This window comes from Ambystoma mexicanum, chromosome 6p (assembly GCF_040938575.1).
Source record: "Ambystoma mexicanum isolate Mex_15411 chromosome 6p, UKY_AmexF1_1, whole genome shotgun sequence".
NCBI classification, from domain to species: Eukaryota; Metazoa; Chordata; class Amphibia; order Caudata; family Ambystomatidae; genus Ambystoma; species Ambystoma mexicanum.
Window position 1 is genome coordinate 1,178,335,642 of NC_090935.1, and position 22,719 is coordinate 1,178,358,360.

General features: G+C 43.5%; 1 protein-coding gene across 5 annotated transcripts in view; it reads left to right on the forward strand.

The window, feature by feature from the left end:
- Positions 1–22,719, forward strand: part of LOC138510289 (annexin A1-like) — a 314,660-nt gene that overhangs the window by 57,453 nt on the left and 234,488 nt on the right. For all 5 annotated transcript variants that reach the window (XM_069625817.1, XM_069625818.1, XM_069625821.1 and 2 more), the window contains 2 exons: positions 6,768–6,859; positions 20,776–20,860. In XM_069625817.1, coding sequence (XP_069481918.1) covers positions 6,782–6,859; positions 20,776–20,860 — 163 coding nt within the window. In that variant the 5' untranslated portion in view covers positions 6,768–6,781. The remainder of the gene's footprint in view (positions 1–6,767; positions 6,860–20,775; positions 20,861–22,719) is intronic.

Here is a 22,719-nt window from a genome sequence, read left to right on the forward strand (position 1 = left end):
GTGCGCCTTTATCAGTGAACACATGCTACCATCAATGCATGCTTCGTAAGGCCATCTTTCTTTTGGGGACTGTATAGTTGTCACCTTATTGGGGCATTTGAGGATTGACAGCAAAAACATATTAGCTTTGCCAATGATTGTTCTCATGACTCTTGTTGCTTTGAAATGTGCATGATATTCAGCGAAATAAATTTGACAACATTCTCATGTTGCAATCGAACGTGAATGATCCCTCTTAATTTAGTAACAGTTGGTTATGCAGCTCAACCACAGGTTGTTTTATTTTTGGCACTGATTTAGATTATTTGCAAACTGAGTGAAATGCAGTTTTTATTTGTAATGGTTTTAGATTATTTTGGCAATTTGTATGGCATTGTAATATACAAATTAGACTTGGGAGACTGTGTGGTCTCACATTTCCAAAAATGTACATTGTCCTTTCGAGATTTTTGCTCCATCTCGACCTTGTTCTATTTGACCGGCCACTGCAGAATGCAGCATGTGGCGCAATCTGTCTTGTACGTAGTTCCGTGTGGTAATATCAGATAATGCAAGGAGCCTCTGGGAAATGCATTGGGGTTTGGTTGTCCCAACCCTAATGGAACGAAACATACACTCAAGAGCTTTACCTTGAGGACCGACATACACAATCGAACAGAGGGTACACAGCACTCTTTCCCCACCCCTGTTACACAGCACTCTTTCCCCACCCCTGTTACACAGCACTCTTTCCCCACCCCTGTTACACAGCACTCTTTCCCCACCCCTGTTACACAGCACTCTTTCCCCACCCCTGTTACACAGCACTCTTTCCCCACCCCTGTTACACAGTACTCTTTCCCCACCCCCGCAAGGGCACTCCCGATCCCGTTTCGGCCTTAAAATGACAGATTGCATGCTTTATCTGTGACGGTGCTGCATCATTTAATACACTAATCTGTCCTTCAGTGAACTTGGACCTGTTGCAGGCCATGTTCCTGGAATAATTTACAGTGAGTTTGCAACCTCCTACCCACACAGCTTCTTCTGTGTTAAACCTGGCAGTGTTAACTGTATTATTGTTGGAGCGCAGTTTTATTTCTGTGGACTCAAGAATAAGGATGCTGGGTTCTTATTTTACAATCACTCGAGCTGATTGCCAGAACTTTTTCAAATGGTAACATGCATTTCTAACACTTGCAGTAATATGTGCATCTTTGACTGGAATCGATGCTCCAGATAAGATTTGGACGTGAGTATTTTACTCCCTATTTTTTTTTAAGTTGTGAGTAAAATTTTATTGCGAGTAAAATTTTATTGAGCAAAAATAGAAGTCCAATTCTCAATGGGTGTATTTTATAAGCAGGTCAAAATGTTTTAACTGGGACACAGATTTTTTTTTTCTTTTTTAATTGCGTCTTTCAATCAGAAAGTAATAGTGTGCTACTGGTCCAAATATATTGGTGGACCTTTGAGGGTGAAAGCGGGGGCATGAGTGGGTGAAAGCGGGGGCATGAGTGGGTGAAAGCAGAGGCACGAATTTGGTTTGTTGGGAGCATTTTTACTCCTGATTTTTTTTTTTTTTTTTGGCTAATAAAGTGGCTCACACCCCCTTATCTGTAGGGCTGATTGGAATGACCAATGTGATGTCATTAAAATCATAGTTGTGTGTCTACACAAGTGGGGTGTGCAATTTTTATTTGTAATACTGGCCAAATCAACCAACCCATCCATGCGCAATGCCACAGGTGCACATCGCCACATTAACACAACCAGCATTGGTCTGAAGATCTGATGCATTTGAAGCTCCCGCACGACCAGAATAAAGCCACTTGCCAATGTTTGTATTGAGGATGGCTTTTCTTCAGTGAAGCACTTGTGCTTGTTCCCGGCTCCTCTATGCACACCAGTTTGTGCTCCGATTAAAAGGAATCTGAGCCATGCAATGTGGCACTCTTGCTTCTGAAAAATATCATCTGACTGAGACCTGGTGCATGGGGATGGGGGCGAGGGTGGTCACTTCACACGAGGGTGAAGCAACTAGACAATTCCTGTGAATTGAAAGATGACTAGATGGGATCAGATAACACAAAACTGCTTGTCAAACCTACGCAAACCAATACGGATGGAATCTGAGCAACCACTACATTGCATATGGAAGCTCTGCAAAGCCCATTGGCTTGATAACTCTAGAGCAGTTAACCTGGAAGAAACTATTAAGGGGCAAGTCTGGGGGAGCGCCATGCCTGCAATCTGTTAGAGAGAATACTGCTAATTCCCTTCACCTTAGAGACCCCAGCAACTTTTCTGGATTTTGAGGACTTGATTTCTTTCCCTGGATAGAGTGAGCCATTTTCCCACTCTGGCATGTATTTTGATATGCGTTTTACCTCTGTTTTCTTTGGTTATGGAGTCTAAACTCCATAGGCATCCTCTTTTCGTTTTTGTCACACTGCACCCTACGTGCAGGGCACTGGAAAGCCTTTCAGACTTTCCCAAGGTTTAACTACCTTCTCTGGGGTAAACTGTTTCCCAGAGTAAGTAAAGTGAAATTGACTTTACGAGCCTTTTAAATTCCTAGACCCCAGCACACCCTATCTTACAATAGAGTGCTGGAGGGGTTACTTAGTATCTCCTGTGTCTAGATACTCATGTAGCAGTCAACTGCTACCCTTTCCTCAGAATGGCTGGTGGCAGAGGTTAACAAAGCTACCATGATTTTTTACTAACAACTATTCGTAGCTATGGTAACATTGAATCAATGGATCCATGTTTTTCAAGATGGCGTCTGAGCCCCCTCTGTAAAAACAGGTCCCTGTCTTTTTTTCGCCATTTCTTTGTGGAAAGGTCCTTCTAGAGTTTGTCTCTGCGCGCCAATCCAGGGTTGGTCCCTTTGTTCATTCGCCTTTGGCGGACTTCAGGAGTGAAGACAGCCTCTGGCGCATGAGTGTCTGGGATAGGCAGGAAGTGAGGGAGGTGCCTGAAACGTCCTGTGCTTAGTCTCCTAGGAGACCCAAATGCACTCTGTGGTGATTGGCTGGCTGACTGTCCGGCAAGGACAGCCACCCTGCTGGGTGAATGACAGCTAGGCTGGAAGGAATGGGAGAGAACTGAATAAAAGGCGAAGCTTGGAAGGCAGAGTGGACCACTGGAATGAGAGAACCGAAGACTAGTTTAAAGAGGATGGATGCTGCAACTCCTGGACCGTTGTTTTGCCTGGTAAAGCCGTGCTGCAGGCCAGAATCGCCATGTTCATCTCGACAGAGAAGCCCTGCTAAGGACGACTTCTCCCTTTGAGTTGGTGGGACCAATCAACTCGACAGTAAGAGACCTGGATACCTATCTCCTAGCTGGTTGCATTTTTCTCAGAGTGCTGCAGGAAATCCTATAATCGGGGAGAGGGACACCAGCTTGTGTGCGTTACTTACAGCCACCGGAATCGAAGTTTGCCAGTTGTGATCTTTTTGACCAGTGCAGTGCAGGAGTCCCCCGGCATTCTTCTTCTTGTCCCCACGACTGAGGCCCAGGAACAGCGAGATCTGCAGGAACTGCCAGGAACAGAATTCGTCAGCTGCATCTTTTTCTTCATTGTAAGGTACTGAGAAATCAGACTAAGAGTACTTACCTCTCACGGTGAAAGTGCTTCAAACCTTTGCAACTTGCAGGCCTAATCAGCTTGTGACCCAACATATGATTCTCCTTTTTACAAACTACTTCGGAGAACTTCTGCAGAGACTTTTCTGTTAAACTACCAGAACTGCTTTATCCTAGCCAAGACTTTAGCCCATTGACTTTGGGTTAGACTATTGAATTGAATTGACTCTTCTGGTGAACTCAAAATATCACTGTCTAAGAAGAATTGTAACCTTTCATGTTCCAATAATCTTTGCCTTTTACTCCTCTTGAAAAGTATTCTGAAATAGTATTGAAGTATATTAAGTGTTTTGTGATTGCCTCCTTCTTATGAATGTTTTATAACTGACAAATAAGTATTTATAAAAGAAACCTTGAGTGTAAGTTTATTTGAACACCTGTGATTGTAGACCTCTAACATCATTACTGCTCCCATTCCCCTCTTGAGAGAAGCCTGGCTGCTCAGCTCCGCTACCAAAACTGTGTACTACACACTTCTACCAAAGGTTGGTTTGCTTACACCTGTAGTCCTAGTTGTGTGTAGTGGTCCCAGGGGGTACTGCATACAAACTCTGCCCAACACAATCCAAGCCAGAAACCTATAGATTAAGAACATCATGCTGCGATTTATCTGAGAAGTGGGGGGTGGAGGGGCTAGCCCCTCCATCCCCACCCCCCTTCCCACCCATGATCATCGGCACCCATCTGGACAATGCAGATTCTCTGGGAAGATGTGAAGTTTGCCTTTAATATGTTCCAGGTAGGTCGAGCCACTGTCCAGGCACAACTGGACTTGTATGATATGGGTGTCTGGAAAGGCCAGGAGGTCACTCTATGGTGACCCCACAGTACAGCTGGTGGATCTCTGGAACCAGCAAATACCATTCCACCCGAGGAAGAAAGGTGAAGAATTATTCAGGTTAGAGGATGCCCGTAATGAGTGTTGCGCTACCCTCTACGTATAGCCAATTTGGTTGGCGCCACACCTAAGCAACCATAACATTGTACATGAGATTACGCAACCACACCATTAGTAGGGAGAGGCATATGACACGAAATCTGGACAAGATGATTACCCCTCTCCAAGGAGCAGCATTGTGCTCAACAATTGGAAGATCTGGTTATCATACAGTACCCTGTGATGAGCCCATAACGTTTACTCACACATGGGCCTGCATACGTACAAATGGCTAAGCCTCAGAGTCTGGGCAGCCTCTGGGGTGTTACAACATAAAGTGATGCATGCTGGCGCAGTTCTTGTGAGTGCTCCATAGTGATGACAACTTAATATAAGCCCCGAATGAGGGTACCTAAAACTGATAGCAGTGGTCTTTCAATGCCTGCGACAACCGTGTGACCTTCAAGAGTAAAATATTGATTCCTACAAAGAAAAATGTCTTTCTGCAAGAGTCTGATATCCTGGTCCTTGAGAGTACATAAAGCGACTGCACCTTCCAAGTCCTATTTTTCCTTGGAAACTATCCAGTTTATCATGCAACTTGGTAAGTAAGCCATTATGAGTCCTCACTGGGAAAGACCAAGAGCGGACATGGGTCCAAAAGTAACGAACCACATTTGAAAACATAATGGCGCTATTTGCGGACAACACCATTGCTTTTTTTCACTCGATCTAAGCAATGTGATCTGTGGATGCCAGCCCTGTAGGCCAGGGGGCTGCCGTCCTACTAAATCATCAGGGAACACATAGCCTGCTGACCATTCTTTTCATCATATGGAATATGAAGCGCTAGGCATGCTGAGCGGTCCTTCCAGTAAGACGACTGCTGGCTACTCCAGTTGCAGGGCTATGGAGTAACACTCCAGTTTAGAGATGGCTCGGGTAGCATTCCCCCCCCCCAAATTACCTGTCCGCTTGCCCCCTGTGGAAGAGTGCTGTGCTTACGATGTGTTGTAAGAATTGGTCAACACTGTGCCCAAATTTGTTACTGCAATAAATGGCAAAAGCAACTGCGCAACATGCACAGTTGCAAGAAATGATTGAACTGCTGCATGCTGGAAATGTCCATCTTTTCCCACAGAACACCTCCACCACACTACAGGCATGCAAGCATTCCTGCAAGGGCTCTGGAGAGTTTGTTCTGAGCTGTCGGTGAGCTCTGAAGGAATTTTGCTGCGGGTGAGGCTGGCTATCCCAGTGGCTCTCATTCAGTTGGCTCCCTTGGGGCATCCGTGACTCGTGGCTGTCTGGTTTCAGTGCTCAAGAAAGTAGACCTTCTCCCAGCCAGTTGCCAAAAGTGCCAATCGGCACTAGCCCAGACACCACCAGCTCGGAGTCCCCACAGTGCCATGATCCCAGGGCAATTAATAAGCATAGCCTTTGGGTCAGTACAGCAAAACGAACACTTTCTGGTCATCCTGGATGAGTATTTTAGGTATCCAGAAGTAAGGTTTGTGCGGCCCACAGCAGAAGTGGTCATACCGAACTAGGAAGAGCTCTTTGCGGTTCACAGCCTACTGCCTTTCATTAGGTCTGATAACTAGCTTGCGTTTCAGAGCAGAGAATGTAAGGCGTTTGCACGTTTCTTTGGGGTAGTTTGCTGGTGCTACTCCCCACTAGCCCACGGTTAACTGGGACATGGGACACTTAAGGAAGCATTTAGGGCAGCGTATGACAAAGGGGATCATTTGGAGGCAGTGCTTCTCCATGCTGTCCCCTAATAAAAACTGTTGTCATAAATGTGAATCACCCTTTAATGAGACTGTGCTTTCTTTTTTTGACAAATGTGTTTACATCCCCACACCCCCTCCCCCTCTATTTTAAACTCCCTTCCTCATTTACACATTTGCCAATATTGGGTTAGTCTTGCATGGATTCTCAATGAAGTTTTCCAATTCGTGATTGTACATGGGCAAAACTAGAACTGGTGGTCGGGCTTGTCCCATTGCAAAGATTCAAGCAGTGGATAACTTGGAAGGCACGAAGGCCAAGAGCATTAGGAAAGGTTTAGTTTGACTGTAGTGGTTGATCTCTTGAAGTACTCAACAGTAATTACAGCTTTTCACCTGAATTCCCTTTTTGTAGTCCAAAAGTAGAATAGAGCTCCTGGAATCCTGCTCCTTGTTTCTTGGTTGTACTGATGACTATTGATTATACACTTTTATATCTTAACCTTTTTCCACTACGTTTATTTCAGGAACGGCTTCCAGCATGTCGATGATGCAAAACTTTCTTATGAATGCTCATTTTATGGAGGACGACCCCCAACACCAGGAGGAGAAGTGCACTGTAAGTGGTTGCTTTTGGGAGTATACTAACGGTCATGCTGGTCATTGAATGCGATCCTTCATGAACTTAATGCAGAGACTTTCTGAATTAGAAAATCATAATGTTAATTACAGACATTGCAAATGAATGTGCAAAAAGAGTAAACCTTAACATTTTTTAAACTTGAAGAAAAAATTAAAATGGCTCTTGGCAGGGCTGACTCACTGGTGGGTGAGGATTCTTTTCTCTGAACGCCCTTGGCAAACTGGATGTCCTACATTAAGTTTTGGGCAAAAAGCAGCTGAGAGGGTCTGAGCCTGGACGGAGGTCCGAGACTGAGTTTGCTGTTTTTGGTCCAGGGGATGGGGCCCTTACTTGTGGCAAAGCAATGAAAGGAAAACGGTAGAGGGGAGGTGTCTTCGTATCCCCTCTACCCAGCTTCTCACCTCACTCAAGCTCCAAATACCTCTCCACTTCTCTACATGGCCTAATTAATGATTTTGATTTGACTTTGGCTATGCAGGTGACGCTTAGTTGGGAGATTGTGGTAAGCTTTGATATGGCTCATTCCCAGCGAGAAGTGTTGAGGGATTCAAAAGTGTGTGCTGCAATCATTTGGTACCTAGAGCTTACGAGACGCTGCATTTCAACAAGGAAGCAGTAATGCAGCCCATCGGGAGCAACAAGGGGGCGAAGTCCAAAAAGTAAAAGCTGTTGTCTCTCAATAGACCTTATGGTAAACTGTGCAAGAAGTCCAAACTGGAGGAGTACCTGACCAATGGCGTAATTGCAAAATCCGCTTTACTTCAGTCTGGTGCGAATAATATATTGACTGTTAATGAGGAATGAAAAATCTCTGGAAATATGTACAAACCATTGGATTTGATTTCCAATATCAGTCACTAGCAGTATAGATCCCTTCAGTAAAGCACGCGCGACTGTTTTGTGCACAGATTGTGGCCGAGAAGGTTGATAAGATTAGATCTATTTACAGCTCAACCAAAACCTGTGCCAAAGCAATTGACAAATCTATATAGCGGTTGAGAAACCACACCAAGGAACTCCGCCCATTGCAATTAAATAATTGATGGCATCTAACGGGACCTTTTGCAACAGTTCCTGAAGTGCACAGAAACCAAATTAAAGCTGAAAACAAAACCACCCTATGTGAAAATAAATGACTGCTGTGGGCTGGCAACAGAACGTTTACAGGTATTTCACACTAGGAACTCTTTCCGCAAGTTGCATGTCCCTTTTGATATGGATCGCACAAACGTGCACATATTGCACACATTTTTCTCACAAACACAATACTTACAAAACATTTATATACTTGTACACATGCTTTTTTAGAGCACTAGGGATATTCAATGTACATGAAGTGCACCAACATGAAGGCCTGTGAGTCTGATCTAAAATACTATGCAAACTCGCTTTCTAGACTGGTGTTTCGGGACCCCTCCCTCCACATCCTATTAAAAGCAATGCTCAATCTTCAAAATCTTACTGTTAAGGGTGGGGGCAATACTGAATTTAGGAGATCCCCTTTATAGTTTGGTTGCATGTGCACCCTTAAACTTCTGTACCACTAAAAAGCAAACCTGGAAAAATGACATTCCGATGGGTGTTAGACTGTGGTCAGTCGGCAGCCTACTCTCCAATGAGACTAGACTTGGGGAATGTACTGTCCACAAAGGGCACCTTCGCTAGAATGGTTGATCAGAGACGTAACATGATCTCACTCCAATCCCACTTCCACACACCAACAGCCGGGTAGTTCTACATTTCCCTCAGGTGAACTAGGTTGGCTGCAGGCTGAAGAGAAGGGGCGAGGGAGGGGGCTTAACTAGTTAGGAATGGCAGGATCCAGTCCACTATACTGACTGCACTTTCCCCGAAACCCATACAGGGCTCACCCCTCTGAAAGTGCTGGCAAAAGAAGTTTCTTCCCACTTCCGGGCTAAGGTGGTCACGTCTATGATCATGGGTTCCATTGACTACTGCAATGGCATCTATCTTGGGCAGCCCGTAGGCCTGCTTCAGCGCCTGCAGATCCTGCAGAATTTGGAAGCTGAATGGCCCAGAGAGCCCCAAGGATCTGTCTCATGCTTCACCAGCTCCATTGGCTGCCGATTGGGAGACGGATTAAGGTCAAAATAATAAGTCTGGTGCATTGAGCCATTCAGAATACTGGTGCAGAATCTTTGTTCCAAACTTACCCTTTACAAGCCTGCTAGACCCCTTCTGTCCTCCCCTCGTTCTGCTTAAAATATCGGGTCATCGTAGGGCAGGAAGACGTTCCTTTCAGTTTTGGCACGTATCATCTGGAACTCCCTGCTGGCACACCTGCATGACATTGATGACCATTCAGTTTCAAAAGAATTTGAAGACTCCTCTCTTGAGTTTTCGACTTTGACCTCTCCCACCCCCATCATTGGCTGTTAGTGCCTTGACACACTCTAAAAGTTTATAGACGGTACAATACCCATTTTTCTTCTCCTTTATGCGCTGCATGTTCATGGGGACTATGTACTTTGGCTACACTGACGAGTCTTCATCCGTGGCCTTCATGACCAGTGGAGGTTGCCCTTGATGGATTGCTAGCATAAGCCTCTGCAAGAACTGCATAACCAGTAGAAATATGACCCTAGTCCGCGGGGGTTATGAAGGACCCACATGCACAAACTTGTGTGTATGCAGGTACAGGCTTAGCACATAGCTGGGTTCATTGCTTATGATCAAATTTCTTATTGAACCAGATGCGATTCTAACGCGGCAATGGCAAGCTTGCTGCTTGCCATTGTTACGTTAGAATTGCATCTGGTTCAAGTCTTTCAGCCTGGAGGTACATTTCAGTGCAGCAGCATGCCACCACAATACACTGCATGTCTTGCATTTTGATTTCTTAGAAACTTGTCATGATTTCCATCAGACGTAATTTTTTATTAAAGTATCTAACTTGTTATTAAACTTGATACATCATGTGTGCAGATGAGTTAATCATGACTTAATCAGCACTTAATCTCTTAGTTACATTGCAGGAGAACAAGCCATTTAGAACATATCAATTAATACAATTGACAGTGCATTATTCGCTAATTTGTCCACATTCAACTTCATTCATCCACAGTTCACTTATAAAATTCTACCCAAATACATTAAATATGTGGAACTTCTAATGGTCATAACTAACAAGCTCATTTTATGTGAGAAACGTTGAGACTTCTGCTATTGTGGCGTTCTGTTACCTTGCACTTAAACTATCGGTCCTCTGCAAGTGTGTGTGTGTGTGTATATATATATATGTATGTGTATATATATATATATATATATATATATATATTCAGTGAAAAAACTTTGTTAAAGGGACGTTATGGTTCAAAGTAAAACCGAAAAACCCCTGAAATTCGGCAGTTATGGTAACATAAGCAACCATAACTCGCGCCACCGTGCACTGCTAACACTAACACCCAGGACATCAAAGATGACCTCACAAATGTCATTGATGACATCACTGATGACATCACATGGCTTGCTCTCGCTTTTTATCCTTTACTGACATATCGAAGCCACAGTTTTCTTCAGTAACAGTCAGGAAGTAAAAATTGAAAAGGTACTATATTTGTAGACTTAGGGTCAAGTCACATCATATGAAACATATACATAGCGGAAGACACAGGCTTCAAAGGGAGCAATCCTTTCTGTGCATGAAGATAATCATTAGGGTTATCAGCACTTTCTCATAGTTTTATTTTTATTACTCTACCTTCCCTGTATATGCTCATATTTGTATACATTATACGCACTCTCCTTTCCTTTGAGTGAGTCACATCATGTGATACACATACATATGGTAAGTAGCAGCTTTGAAACAGAGCAATAGTTTCTCTGTATAAAGACAGTTAGGTTATGACCTCTTTCTGCTACTACTTCTGATTTTCTGTTTACTTCACTGTCCCTGTATATACTCATATTTGTATGTGTTGTTGTCTGTGTATTGTCTGTAATAATTATATATTAAGTGGGTTTTATTATCTACTTATTACATGTTTCACAGTACGCAAAACTCTAATAAGAAAGCAGTTATCATTTCAGTATTCAACATGGCAAGATTATGAATATGGCACCTTCATCATGTATGCTGCACACACTGCCTATGTTTCTGCAGGAGTAGCTTAGTATACTGGATAGAACTGCATAATAGAATGCTATTTATATCAATGCATTGCTTAATGCACTAATTAGCTCATGATATTTATCCCAATGATCCTTGACCGTTTTTGGTCAGCATTATAAGAATCCCTTGTACAGAGTTTTTATGAAAAGTAAATGCACATGTGATCGTCATCAGTGATGTCATCAATGATATTTGTGATGTCATCTTTGATGTCCCGGGTGTTAGTGTTAGCAGTGCACGGTGGCACGAGTTATGGTTGCTTATGTTACCATAACTGCCGGTTTTACTTTGAACCATAACGTCCCTTTAACAAAGTTTTTTCACTGAATTTCATAGGTTTTTAGTAGCACAACTTAACCATAATATCCCTGACTTCATATACATGTAACATAGAACATACTAACCCCCTCGTAGGGCTTTTCATATCCGCGGACTACCGCCATGTCTGCGGACATATCGAAAATCTGAGCGTGGTGAATGTAAATTTAAATAGTGTGCCCCATTTCCCCTTTGAAGTTGGCTCTGAAAAGAGCCCTTTTTTTTGTTTTTTTTACAGATGCTTGACAGACACCTGTTTTGTATTTTTTTTTCTTGTTTTTTTTTTTCTTACTTTACTCCTAAAATCTTCACATAACCTTCTCCAAAGCAACCCTTACATTCCAAAATAGAAAGGCATTTCCCGTAAAAGATAAAGAAATGCCATCTTCTTTATAATTAACAGCATTACTGGCATCAATATTCTCATTATTACAAAAGAACATACCAGCTCTAAGCATGAAGGCACACATGCCTCGGTTGATGACACACCTAGCAATGTTTTGCTGAGGACAAAAAACTGAACTATTGTCCCATATTGCCCTAAGTAGTAATCCAGAAAAAAATACTTTTGCATTTGGAAGGATCTTCATTACGGCTTGAACCAAGCATTCCAAATCAGCCAACAAAGTAGGGGCACTGACGTTGCCCAAATGGAAAGCACCATAGTGCAAAACTACCACATGCGGACTGTTCATCGTGGCCATATCCTCACAAACTTGTACAATTCCCTGTACATTGCAATCAGGCACAGTGCTCCACACCACCTCCACTCCTTTCACATCAAAGTTCTTTGCAACATGCCTGCATTGAGCGTACTGTTGTAAACCATACACAAACATATCTCCAAGCACCAACACCCTGACTTTCTCTACTTCTGCCATCTTCACCACACACAGTCTCAACACAAATCCACAACCTCGACATCTGATTGGCTGATCCGTACAGTCTTCTTTCCATGTTGGATTTCCTGGAAAAACCCGGATGTAGCACGCCCTGTCCACGAACAGCCGCGGTGTCCGCGGACGGCGTCCACTTTACTCTGTGCCATTCCCTCATTGCATACAGCTAAGCAATCGCACAATACGAATAACTTCCTCGGAACACCCCCATTTTGTGAATTTTCGAACATTTCAGGACAATTATCATTTAATTATTCAACATATTAACATTACAAATATTATACTTTCATCTTGTACTCTGCACACAATGCTATGTTTCTCCATTAGTAGCTCAGTATACTAGATAGAATCCCATAATACAATTTTATTTATATCAATGCATCGTTCAAAGCACTAATAACGGTATGATATTTATTGCAATATCCTTGACACTTTTTTCGCAACATTATAATAAAATCCCTAGTACACAAATTCCATGAAAAGTACATACACATGTGATGTCATCAGTGATTTCATCAATGACATTTGCGATGTCATCTTTTATGTCCTGGGTGTTAGTCTTAGCAGTGCACGGTGGTGACGCCAGTTATTTTTCATAGCTTACCATAATTTGCGATTTTCAGGGGTCTTTCGGCTGTACTTAGAACCATAACGTCCCTTAAACAAACGTTTTTTTAATATCACGCAAACAATATACAAACATGGCGTGCAAAAACCAACTTCTACAAATGGCTTTACACATAATGTTGCAAAGTAAGAATTTATCCTTGTTCACAGTGAAGGTCAGCTGCTTCCGTTTTTTTCTCGGGCCCCGGAGAGGCTCACGAAGCGGACTATAAGGTTGTATTGTGTTTTGACCTTGACAGACAGATTGTGATGAAAGAGTTCTCTTGAAGGAGTGTTGCTAAAACGTAAGAGAAGATAAAGATGAAATTTCTGAAACGAAACCACTTTTATATATTATATCATCGTTGGCACACGCGGAGTCGTATTTTGGGACTGCACCACTCGTAGACAATGGAAATTGCAATTGTACTGTAAGTAACCCTTTAGATTATTTTATACCAAATATAATTACAATAGCGTAGCATTAAAGACCGCTCAAGTTGAACTTGTTCGTTGAAAGTGGCATAATGTTTTCTACCGCGCACTATCACCGCCGAATTGATCCCCTGTCGTTTAGAGGGCTCTGAAAAAGGCAGACGACACAGGGTGGGTTAATAGAAATAATTTAACCGGTCTATAGGCGGTCAAGCTCTCTTCTCGCTGTGCCACTTCACTGTAGCCTGCCAAGTGGCACAGCGAGTACAACGCTCGCTTTGACATCCGTGCACAGCTTGCGAACGCAAGTTCGAATCCCGGCAAGGCCAAACTCAGCCTTTCATCCTTCCGTGGTCGATAAATGAGCACCACACACCGTGGTTAATAATAAGCACCGCTTAGATACCTCACAGTTCCTAGCACTATATGAATGGGAAAATATTATTATTTTATTATTAACATACTCCGTTGCACTATCTTCGATAGCAAATAGTTTCATGCCCTAATAAATAAAATGACTAATTTATGTTTTTTAAAACGGGTATGTGGCCCCATTTTGCCTATGTCAGATTTACAGACTCCAGCGGATGGGGTCTTCAACTGCCAGGTGCAGGTCCAAATATGCAACTTCATGACCCTCACCATTTTATGGGACAATTGCCAAGGACCAATATGCCCTTACGCAGTACTAGCGGCTACAAACAACATACCAACCAATAGGGTGGTCTAATGGCTCGTTGTTGGAGCAACCTTCAGATTATCAGAGCGACCATTTACTGCTTTTATCTATCATAAACCAACAGCCTATCTACCGCAAAGGAACAACGCGTGGCTCCAAATAAACTTTTCCTGATCGACAGCAGAGACAATAGCAAATCGCTGAATATTCACTAAACATTTCATGTGAAATAAATGTACTTTACCAAATGTACAATCCTGCTGTTTACTTTTAAACCAGTTTCATATTCCGAATTGTGGCGCACTGAGTTGTAAGCTGATCTAACACCCTCTGTACCGCAAAGGAACATCGCGTGCCTCAACATGAACTTTTGCAGATCGACAACAAAGACCAATGCAAATTGCTGAATATTCTCTAAACCTTTGATGTCAAATGTACTTTACAAAATTTACAATCTTGCTGTTTGCTTTTAAATCACTGTTTCATATTCCGAATTGTGGCGCGCTGTGTTGTGACATATGTGTTGTCTTCCGGGTTCTGTGTAAAGTCACTTAGGACTGCAGAGAACTGGGCGCGTTTGATGACGCACCCTGTAACGTCACGGAGAGAGGCAGGGAATATGAATGCTTTGATAATATCAGGCTTAGGGGTGGGAGATATGATTTAGTGTTGCAAAAGCAAGTCAGCCAGGTCAATAGCGCCAGTCATAGGATTATCACATAATGTCGGCGCACACCAGCTGGATTTATCGTTTCTTTAGTGGACAAAAAGTCGGTTGACGCCCATAGGAAATTGTACTATTAGCGGACAAAAGGAGTGGTCTTAAAACACTTTCACCCTGACAACGAACAATACAAACAATGTTCTCAGAACACCCCCATTTTGTGTAATTGCAACCATTTCGGCACACCGCGAGTGTTCTTAGAACGCATTCAACTAGACAGATTACAATATGGACAGCGTCCTGAGGACACCCCCAGTTTGTGTATTTACGAACAATTAAGTACACCGTGAGTGTTCATAGCTCATTTTTACCTTCCTTGCGAACAAAAATGACACATACTCTGTTCACAAAATGTCAGAACAGCCGTGTTCTCCGCGGACAAATCGAACGCAACAAAAACGTCTAGCACATAAAAAAACAAAACATTGAACCTATCTCATACTCCCCCCCCCCCCCCCCCCCACCCTCCCCAAACACTCTTACAGACGGCACTAAATACATTTTTTTTATTTTTTTTTTTTCTCCACGTTTCACCGCGCTGTACGCGGTCGACGGCGAATACAAGATGGCGGGCGCCACAGAAAATCTGACGTGCTCCACGCCCCTCAATCAGTGAACACGTCGCATGTCCGCGGACATGACGCAAGGCCATGGGCCAATCGGGGTGCTGTCTGCGGAGCGAACAGGGAAGTCCGTCCGCGAAGCGAACACAGATATCACTAATTTTTTTGCCTTACATTTTGGTCATTTTTTAAAAAACTACTGGACGGATTTACACCAAATTTGCAAAAGCAATCTTTCGGGACCAGGCCGCTGCTCCTGTCGCAAATCTGGTGTAAATCCGCCCAGCAGTTCGGGCTGTAGCCGTGCGCAAAGTTTTTTCCCATTCAGTCTATGGGGAAAAAAAAAGTTGTGGGACCCCCCTATAACTTTCCCCCCCTGGACGAATCCTCACCAAACTTTGCAAAATAATTCAGAGTGGGCCATATGCTTTTTTTGCAAAGTTTGGTGAGGATCCATCCAGGGAGAGGGAAGTTATAAGCTGCCCAAAAAGTGCTCTTCCTATGGAAACAGCAACTTAACCATAACTACATGGCCACGTAATATATATATATATTTTCCCTCATGAAGACGTTTTTCAAGTTCTCATCATACGCCGAAAACAGCCGGAAAATGTGGGGATGTGATCAGACCACATCCATTTCATCCACTCCATTAGTAGATCAGATGTTAGAACTTTAGTGGTCCTGTACATTGAATGCACTTGCTGTTTCTGAGGGCTCCCCCTGCCCTTCTAGGTGGGAACGACATTGTGGCTGTTTAGTCTTCGGTGGGAATCCTGTCGCTTACCCCAAATCCCCTCCCAGGCTCCAGAGCGTCTGGAAAGGCAGAAAGTGAGGGAGGAGTCCAACTCCACAGCCTTTTGTCTTGTACCTTGCCTGAAAGGGAAAAAACTCCCAGTGGTGGGGGGCTGGCTGTCCCGATTGTACAGCCACACAACCCTTTGCTGTAAAATGCAGGGAGAGCATGCAGAAGTTGTACTGTAGTTTCGACCACTGGAGCTGGAACCGAAGAGTAAATGAAGAAATGATGGCTGTAGCGATTTCCAGCGACCGAAGAGCTTGCTGTGTAACTTCTTTCCAATTGACCTGGGGATCCCGAAAAGGATGACACAACCCAGAGCCTGGTGAGATTCACTTGGCTCAAGACCTGAATTTTGAGCCATCCTATGGTATGCTGCAACCTTTTAGGGCTGGAATAACCTAATACCCTGGGACCTCGAGCCATCGTGTGGTGCATGGTCTTCTGAATCGAGCTGAAACTTATCCTGCTGGACCGCAAGAGACATGAAAATAGTCCCCTCACCAGAGTGCCGGACCTTGCAAGTGACTACCAGCGATATTCAGTCTTCTGGATCCAGAAAAGGGCTCCAAAACAGGAGGCGTATCCAGCTGCAAAAAGTGTGCCTGGAGCCTTCCCTGTTGATCCCTGCGGCAAAAGCCCTTTCAGTGTACTGATCTCATGATAAAGGAATTCAATTACCATGTTTTTGGCTGCAGATCCTGAAATCGTCTTACTGCAACTCTTCTTCCAGGTAATGTGTTGTGTGGGGTATTTACTTACCTTGAGCCTGTTTGATTTTTGTAAAGATTTGTGGTGTTCTAGTGATTGGGAGTCCTCTCATCCAGTTCACCCAAGCCCACTGCTGGAATCCTTCTAGAGTGTCTTCTCAGAAGTCCCTGGACCCTAAATAACTTTAAAGTGATCTACTTAGTGTTGAACAGTTCAACAGGAACTCTGACTTTTGCCTGCAATAGAACCCTATCACACCCTGCCTACAGCTGGCTCCTAGACCACTAGAGTCCCTCTTCTGCCCCTGAGAGAACTCCAGCAATGGAATCGGAATGATTGGTTAAGTAAAGGATTCTAAAAGTATACAGTGTTTAAAGGTACCTACTTGTGAAAGTATTTGGTAACTGTAAATCTGAGTGAGCATTTACAAAAGTTCTTACTTGCCTTTTTAATGTGTGTTGTGCCATTGATATATATTTTATTTGTATCGCGCTCGTACACAAGTGTTTCAGAGTGCGACTAGGCAAGGGAGAACACAGCACAACATAAAAACTATCTTACTAGGCGCAGTGACATTGAGAACACGCAAGTGCATGGGAAAGGGAAAAGTGCATGGAAGGGGGAGTGGAAAGTGCAGAAGCCTAGGAGCGCAGATAAATAAAAGATAGAAAATTGAGGCAAACTGTGGTAGTGCAGCCAGCAGCCAGCAAGTGGCAAGTGCTGTGTTTAAGGCAGCAGACTGGGTAAGTCTGAATAAGTGCAGAAAAAGGAGAAAAATGGGGGGGGGCTGTATGGGTACAGATACAGTCCCCAGTGCAAGGGGTGGCCAGGAGGCAGTGCAGGAAGGTGGCAGGGTGAGCAGGTAGCTGGGCCCAGGGGACAGAGGGTGGCCAGGTGCACAGTGCCAAGAGAGCAGATCAGCAGGGGAGTGAAGGCAGAAGCAAAGAGAAAGCTTTTGAGGTGCTTCCGGAACCGGAGATGATGGTTCTCATTTTAGAGTGGCAGGGAGGCCCCAGCCGAAGATAGAGGTCTACCCCCAGCTCGTTTCTTTGAAAAACAACTGACCCTGAGGGAGTTAAAGGTAGAGGAGTGAAGAGCTCGAGAGGGGAGGTATTTGCAAAGGGGTAGCTGAAGGTATTTTGGACCCAGGCCCCAGAAAGCCTTGTGGACAATGCAGAGGGTTTGAATTTAATCCTTGCATCCACTGGGAGTGAATGGAGAGATTTCAAAGCTGGAGAGATACCATCCCAGGGCTTGAGGCCAAGGACAAGTCTTGCAGTCCTGATAGATTTAGAAAGAGGCTGTTACAATAGTCTAAGCTAGAGAGAACCAGAGCTTGGGATACCATGAGCTTCTGGGGGAAGGAGAGGAAAGGCAGCATACCTCTGAGGAGGTGGAGTCGGATGTTTGACTTTTGAGACATCCGAGATATGGGCCGAGAAGGAAAGTGTGGAGTCAAAGATGACGCCAAGATTCTTGGCCTCGCAGGTAGAGGTAGGAGGAGGGCCAATGGAGGCCAGCCAGAGAGTGAGGGAAAAGGATGGAGATGGTGTGCCGATGAGGAGGATCTCCGTCTTGCTGGCATTCAGACAAAGATCATTGGCGGCACACCAATTCTGAATGGCAGTTAGGCAGTCGGATCAGAGAGGGAGAGGAGGTGGCCGAGGGCAGCCAGAAAATGAGCGGTCATCAGCGTAGCACTGGAAATTTGAGCAGAAAATGGCAAAGCAGTGAGCGAGAGTTGCCAGGTATTGGTTGAAAAGCCAGGGTGAGAGGCTAGACCCCTGGGAAACCCCACAGGTGGAGAGGAAGATAGATGATCGGAAAGACCCCAGTTGAGCCTGGGAGGGTCGATCAGAGAGGAAAGGGTTCAGCCAGGCCAGAGCCTGATCCGTGATACCCAGATTATCATGGAGACGGTTGAGCAGGATGGTGTGGTTGACCGTGCCGAAGGCAGAAGAGAGATCAAGAGTATATGTAAGGTTATTTTATTGGTTATGCCTCTTTCTCAAAAGTAATGCTGTGGGCTTCACTAACTATTTCTTTCAGAAACTAGGTGCACTAGTTTCCCAACTGGATCTTGCTTCCCCTAACTTGCTGTATAGCCTGGTTAGAATAAGTCTGCCTTAGAATAACATTGAGTCATTCATAAAGTGTTAGATTGGGGTTAGCTTCCCTGGTCTCTTATACAGATGCTCAAACAGTCTTCGGTTTATACCTACCTACACATTGCTCCTTTAACACTATATAGGTTTTACTTACCTTAAGTTAGACGTGCGACATCCTAGAATAAGTTAGTTATTGCTTACCTCAATCTGTGTTCCACTGATCTGAAAAACAACTGTAATACTACATTGAAACATTAGGTTTTACCTGCCTAGAATGGCTGTGTGCCATTCTTAAAGTGTTCTTTAGGTGTTGCTGACTTGGTCTACCTGGTGCAATCCTAAATTAGCGTAAAGAGTTATTGTGCATCTTAGTCTATGTTCCACTGAACTAAAAAGCAATGGTAATTGTACATTACTCCAAAAGAGTTTAATCACCTAGTATAACTGTTAACCTAAAAGTAGTTCTAGGTATATACTGTTCTCTGAATAGTGGAACACAGATTCAGGGAAGTATCCTGGTAACAGGGTTGGTTGATTATGTGATTTCTATGCAGACTGTCCCTGCATAACTGACAGGGTCTACTGCCTTTGTGTTTCTGAATGTAATCAAAAGGTAACTATTGGTTTTACTCCCCATGAATAGGTGTGGCCTATACTAAATGTGTATGATAATGTCTGACTTCCCTAGAATTACTGTCAAGTATTCTGAAGGTTTGTCTGTGCACCTTCAATCATTGCGTTTTTATAAATGTGTTTGACTCTATAACCAGTACTTAAGCCAAGACTTAAACTTGGCCTACTTGTATTTACAATAAACCTTATAATACTACTGATTGTAAGTGTTTCTATTGAATCTGTGGGGTACTACAGGTTCTATGTACTTTCCTACAGCCCTATTCCCCCTTCTAAAATGAGCCTGTCTGCTCTGTCTACACTACCATATACTCAGGTGGTATACCCTTATACTAAGCGTGGAGTCTGGTGCTGTCTTGGTTGAACGGTTTTACTAAGCCCTTAGTGGGACCTCAGAAAAACTGTCGTGTTACACGTTTTGAAATGTTCAAAGCCGTGCCACACATAAATGAAAAGGCACTTCTATTGGTGTGTAATGAGGCCTTTTCAAAATGCAATTCTTGGATTAAATAAAAACATACATTGTTTGGAACAGTTGTAATATGTAATTGCATAATAAATTGAGCGAATAATGGATGAATTGTTACATGCACTCAATTTAGCAAAGCACAAAGCAGATCTCTGACAAAATGATTTTTAAACATTCCAAGTTTGAAATGAACCCTTCCATAGCTTCTGTATGTCTGTGCTTGTTGCATTGTTGCATAGAAAACATGTGTTTTAAACTCCCAAACTTTTGTCTCCCTCTCCTACCAATTGCAGTCCACAAAATGTAGCCATATCATGCAATGTGAAAGTGTTTAATAATTGCTTGTATATTGTACCTTGCTGACAATCGATCAATCGTTGTGAATGCCCATGTGTCAAGGTCAATAGGAACGTTTCAGGCATGTGACAAGCCGTGGATAGGGAGCTGTTCAAAATATATATAGTTTTTATCGGTATCCATAAAAACTCTTGACTACTTCCTTCATGAGGTTTAAAGGGGATAACTATTGAAACTGACTTGTGTGAATGCTTTTACTAGATTCAACCTATTGTGTGTTAAGTTGCAAAAGATAAAATATCTAAAGTGCATTTCAAATATAGTTGCTTAATCCTGTTTAATGTTGGCACTGAACCACACTACAGTGAACGTTGTAGCCATTTCGGGCCTGGAGTGCACAGATCATACATAAATTGCATGTTTTGAGGTTTATCTAAAATCAGGATTGTGCCCCAGTAGATGTTTTGCCCTCGTACTTAATTGGACACAATCTGTTAATTGTGCACGTTTACTCACTAGGAACATGGACCTACTCTTAAGGCACATGGTGGATTTAATCCTTCTTCAGATGCTGCTGAACTTGACAAGGCCATCAAAGTTAAAGGTGAGGTTTGTGGAACATTCTTTATCATTTCTACTTTCCAAAGCCATGTTGTACTTGGCAACAAAATTGTTTAAAGAGGAGTATCCAAATGTGAAAATGCCTGGCTCTATGTAAGACTTGGCTCCACTACACCAGTTATTTCTTGCCTACTGTACATGTAGCCTTTGGTCTCTCTGAAGGGTTCACATCTGTTCACTTTCCTCTGTGATTCAGCCTAAATCTTCGATCTTTTGGAGCATTTAGTGCATGCCAAATATATGTGAAATGATGTATGCCATGTTTCTGTGCCTAGCATTTTTCTTTGTACCACACTTGTGTCGCCACACATTTTTGGATCATCTCTCTACACCACCGAGCGAGTGAAGAGTTTGTAGAAGGCAGGAGCGCAAAGGAGAACAAACCAGGACCTGTCCCCCACTATTGCACACATTTATCCCACCCCTCTGCCACCATCTCTCATTGAGCAATAGATGTGCGAAGAGCAGTGACCATTGGTCCCAATCATCTTGACACCCACCACAGTGCCCAATCCGCTTTCAGGAATCTGGCATGACTGCTACTTCCCCTGAATGCAGTTAATGTGACTAATGTTGGACGGCCAGGAAGCCACTTGTGTAGAGTTACTTTGTAATGGATCTGGGAGCCATAGCTTTTTTCACTTAACCATCCTTTAGCTGCACACTGTACCCAAAACTGGGGAATGATTTCTGCTCTTTACCATGCTTTTTTTTCCAGATGGATGAGTGATTTGCACAATTCAGTGGTTGCTTAGACTGCAGTGTACCATTTCGGGCAAGTTCCCCTGTAGAACACCATAAGATCAGACTTGGATTGGGAGTTGGGAATTGGAGGTTCACCTGGGAGTTCTTGCCACCCAGATTATCAAGGCAATAAAAAAAGCAAACTTCTCAGTCATTCTACCAACCATGTTTCTGAATGTTACTAACCCAGCATCCCTGCACACACGTGTAACACATCTGCTGCCTGATCTCTAAGGTACTTGAAATTGGGCCAGGTGTCTTAGGCTGAGCAATGATAACCAAGACCAGGGTATACTATTCAAACTTTGAGGGATCCTTTTAAGTCTGTTTCTCAGGTAGGGTTTGGGCAAACACCTACAGGCTGTAGGGGGGGTGGTGGATCGTATTTAACCAATGTGCTGTATCAAATAGTGTGTAGGTAGGATCAACCTACAATGTTCTTTTGTAGGTGTCTGGGAGAGATCAAGGTAACAAGCACCCAAGCTGTTGGAGGTATCCTATTCTACAATGGCTGTCAAAAGAATGGCCAAATACGTCTTCATAAGTCCTTAAACCTCAGGCTCCCCTGTTATAGTAATAAACAGGGAGTTTCCAATAATTTCTCCAATGCAAAAACTTCACAATCTCTGCTTTAGAAATTTCAGCCCAACTCTAATGAAATCGACTGTTTTTCTGGGAAGGCTTAGTCTGCTTGACCATGCAGCCTCCTTGCTTTCACTTTATGCTTTTCAGACCTCACCCATGGTCCTGACCTAATGGTACTCTTCCACTTCTTCCTCTGGTTTACCAGTACTTCTGGAGTGAAAACACCTGTGCTTGATCTCTCGGGGCCTACCCTGCTAATGCGGATTTTAAGTGTCCTCAGCAGGTCTCCTGTAACCCTTGTTTTGCCTCAGTATTACTATATCTCCCCTGGACTTTAGTTCTGTTAAGAATTCTCAACCTGGACCTTCAGTCACTTGAATGGGGTAATGCCCACCTACCATCTCCCTTAATGGGGCACTTGTATGGCAGCCCATATTGTACCCTTCTGCCATTGTCCCATTTATCTCTTGTTGCTGGTGGGGGTGGCATTACGTGGTAAGCCTTCCAAGTACC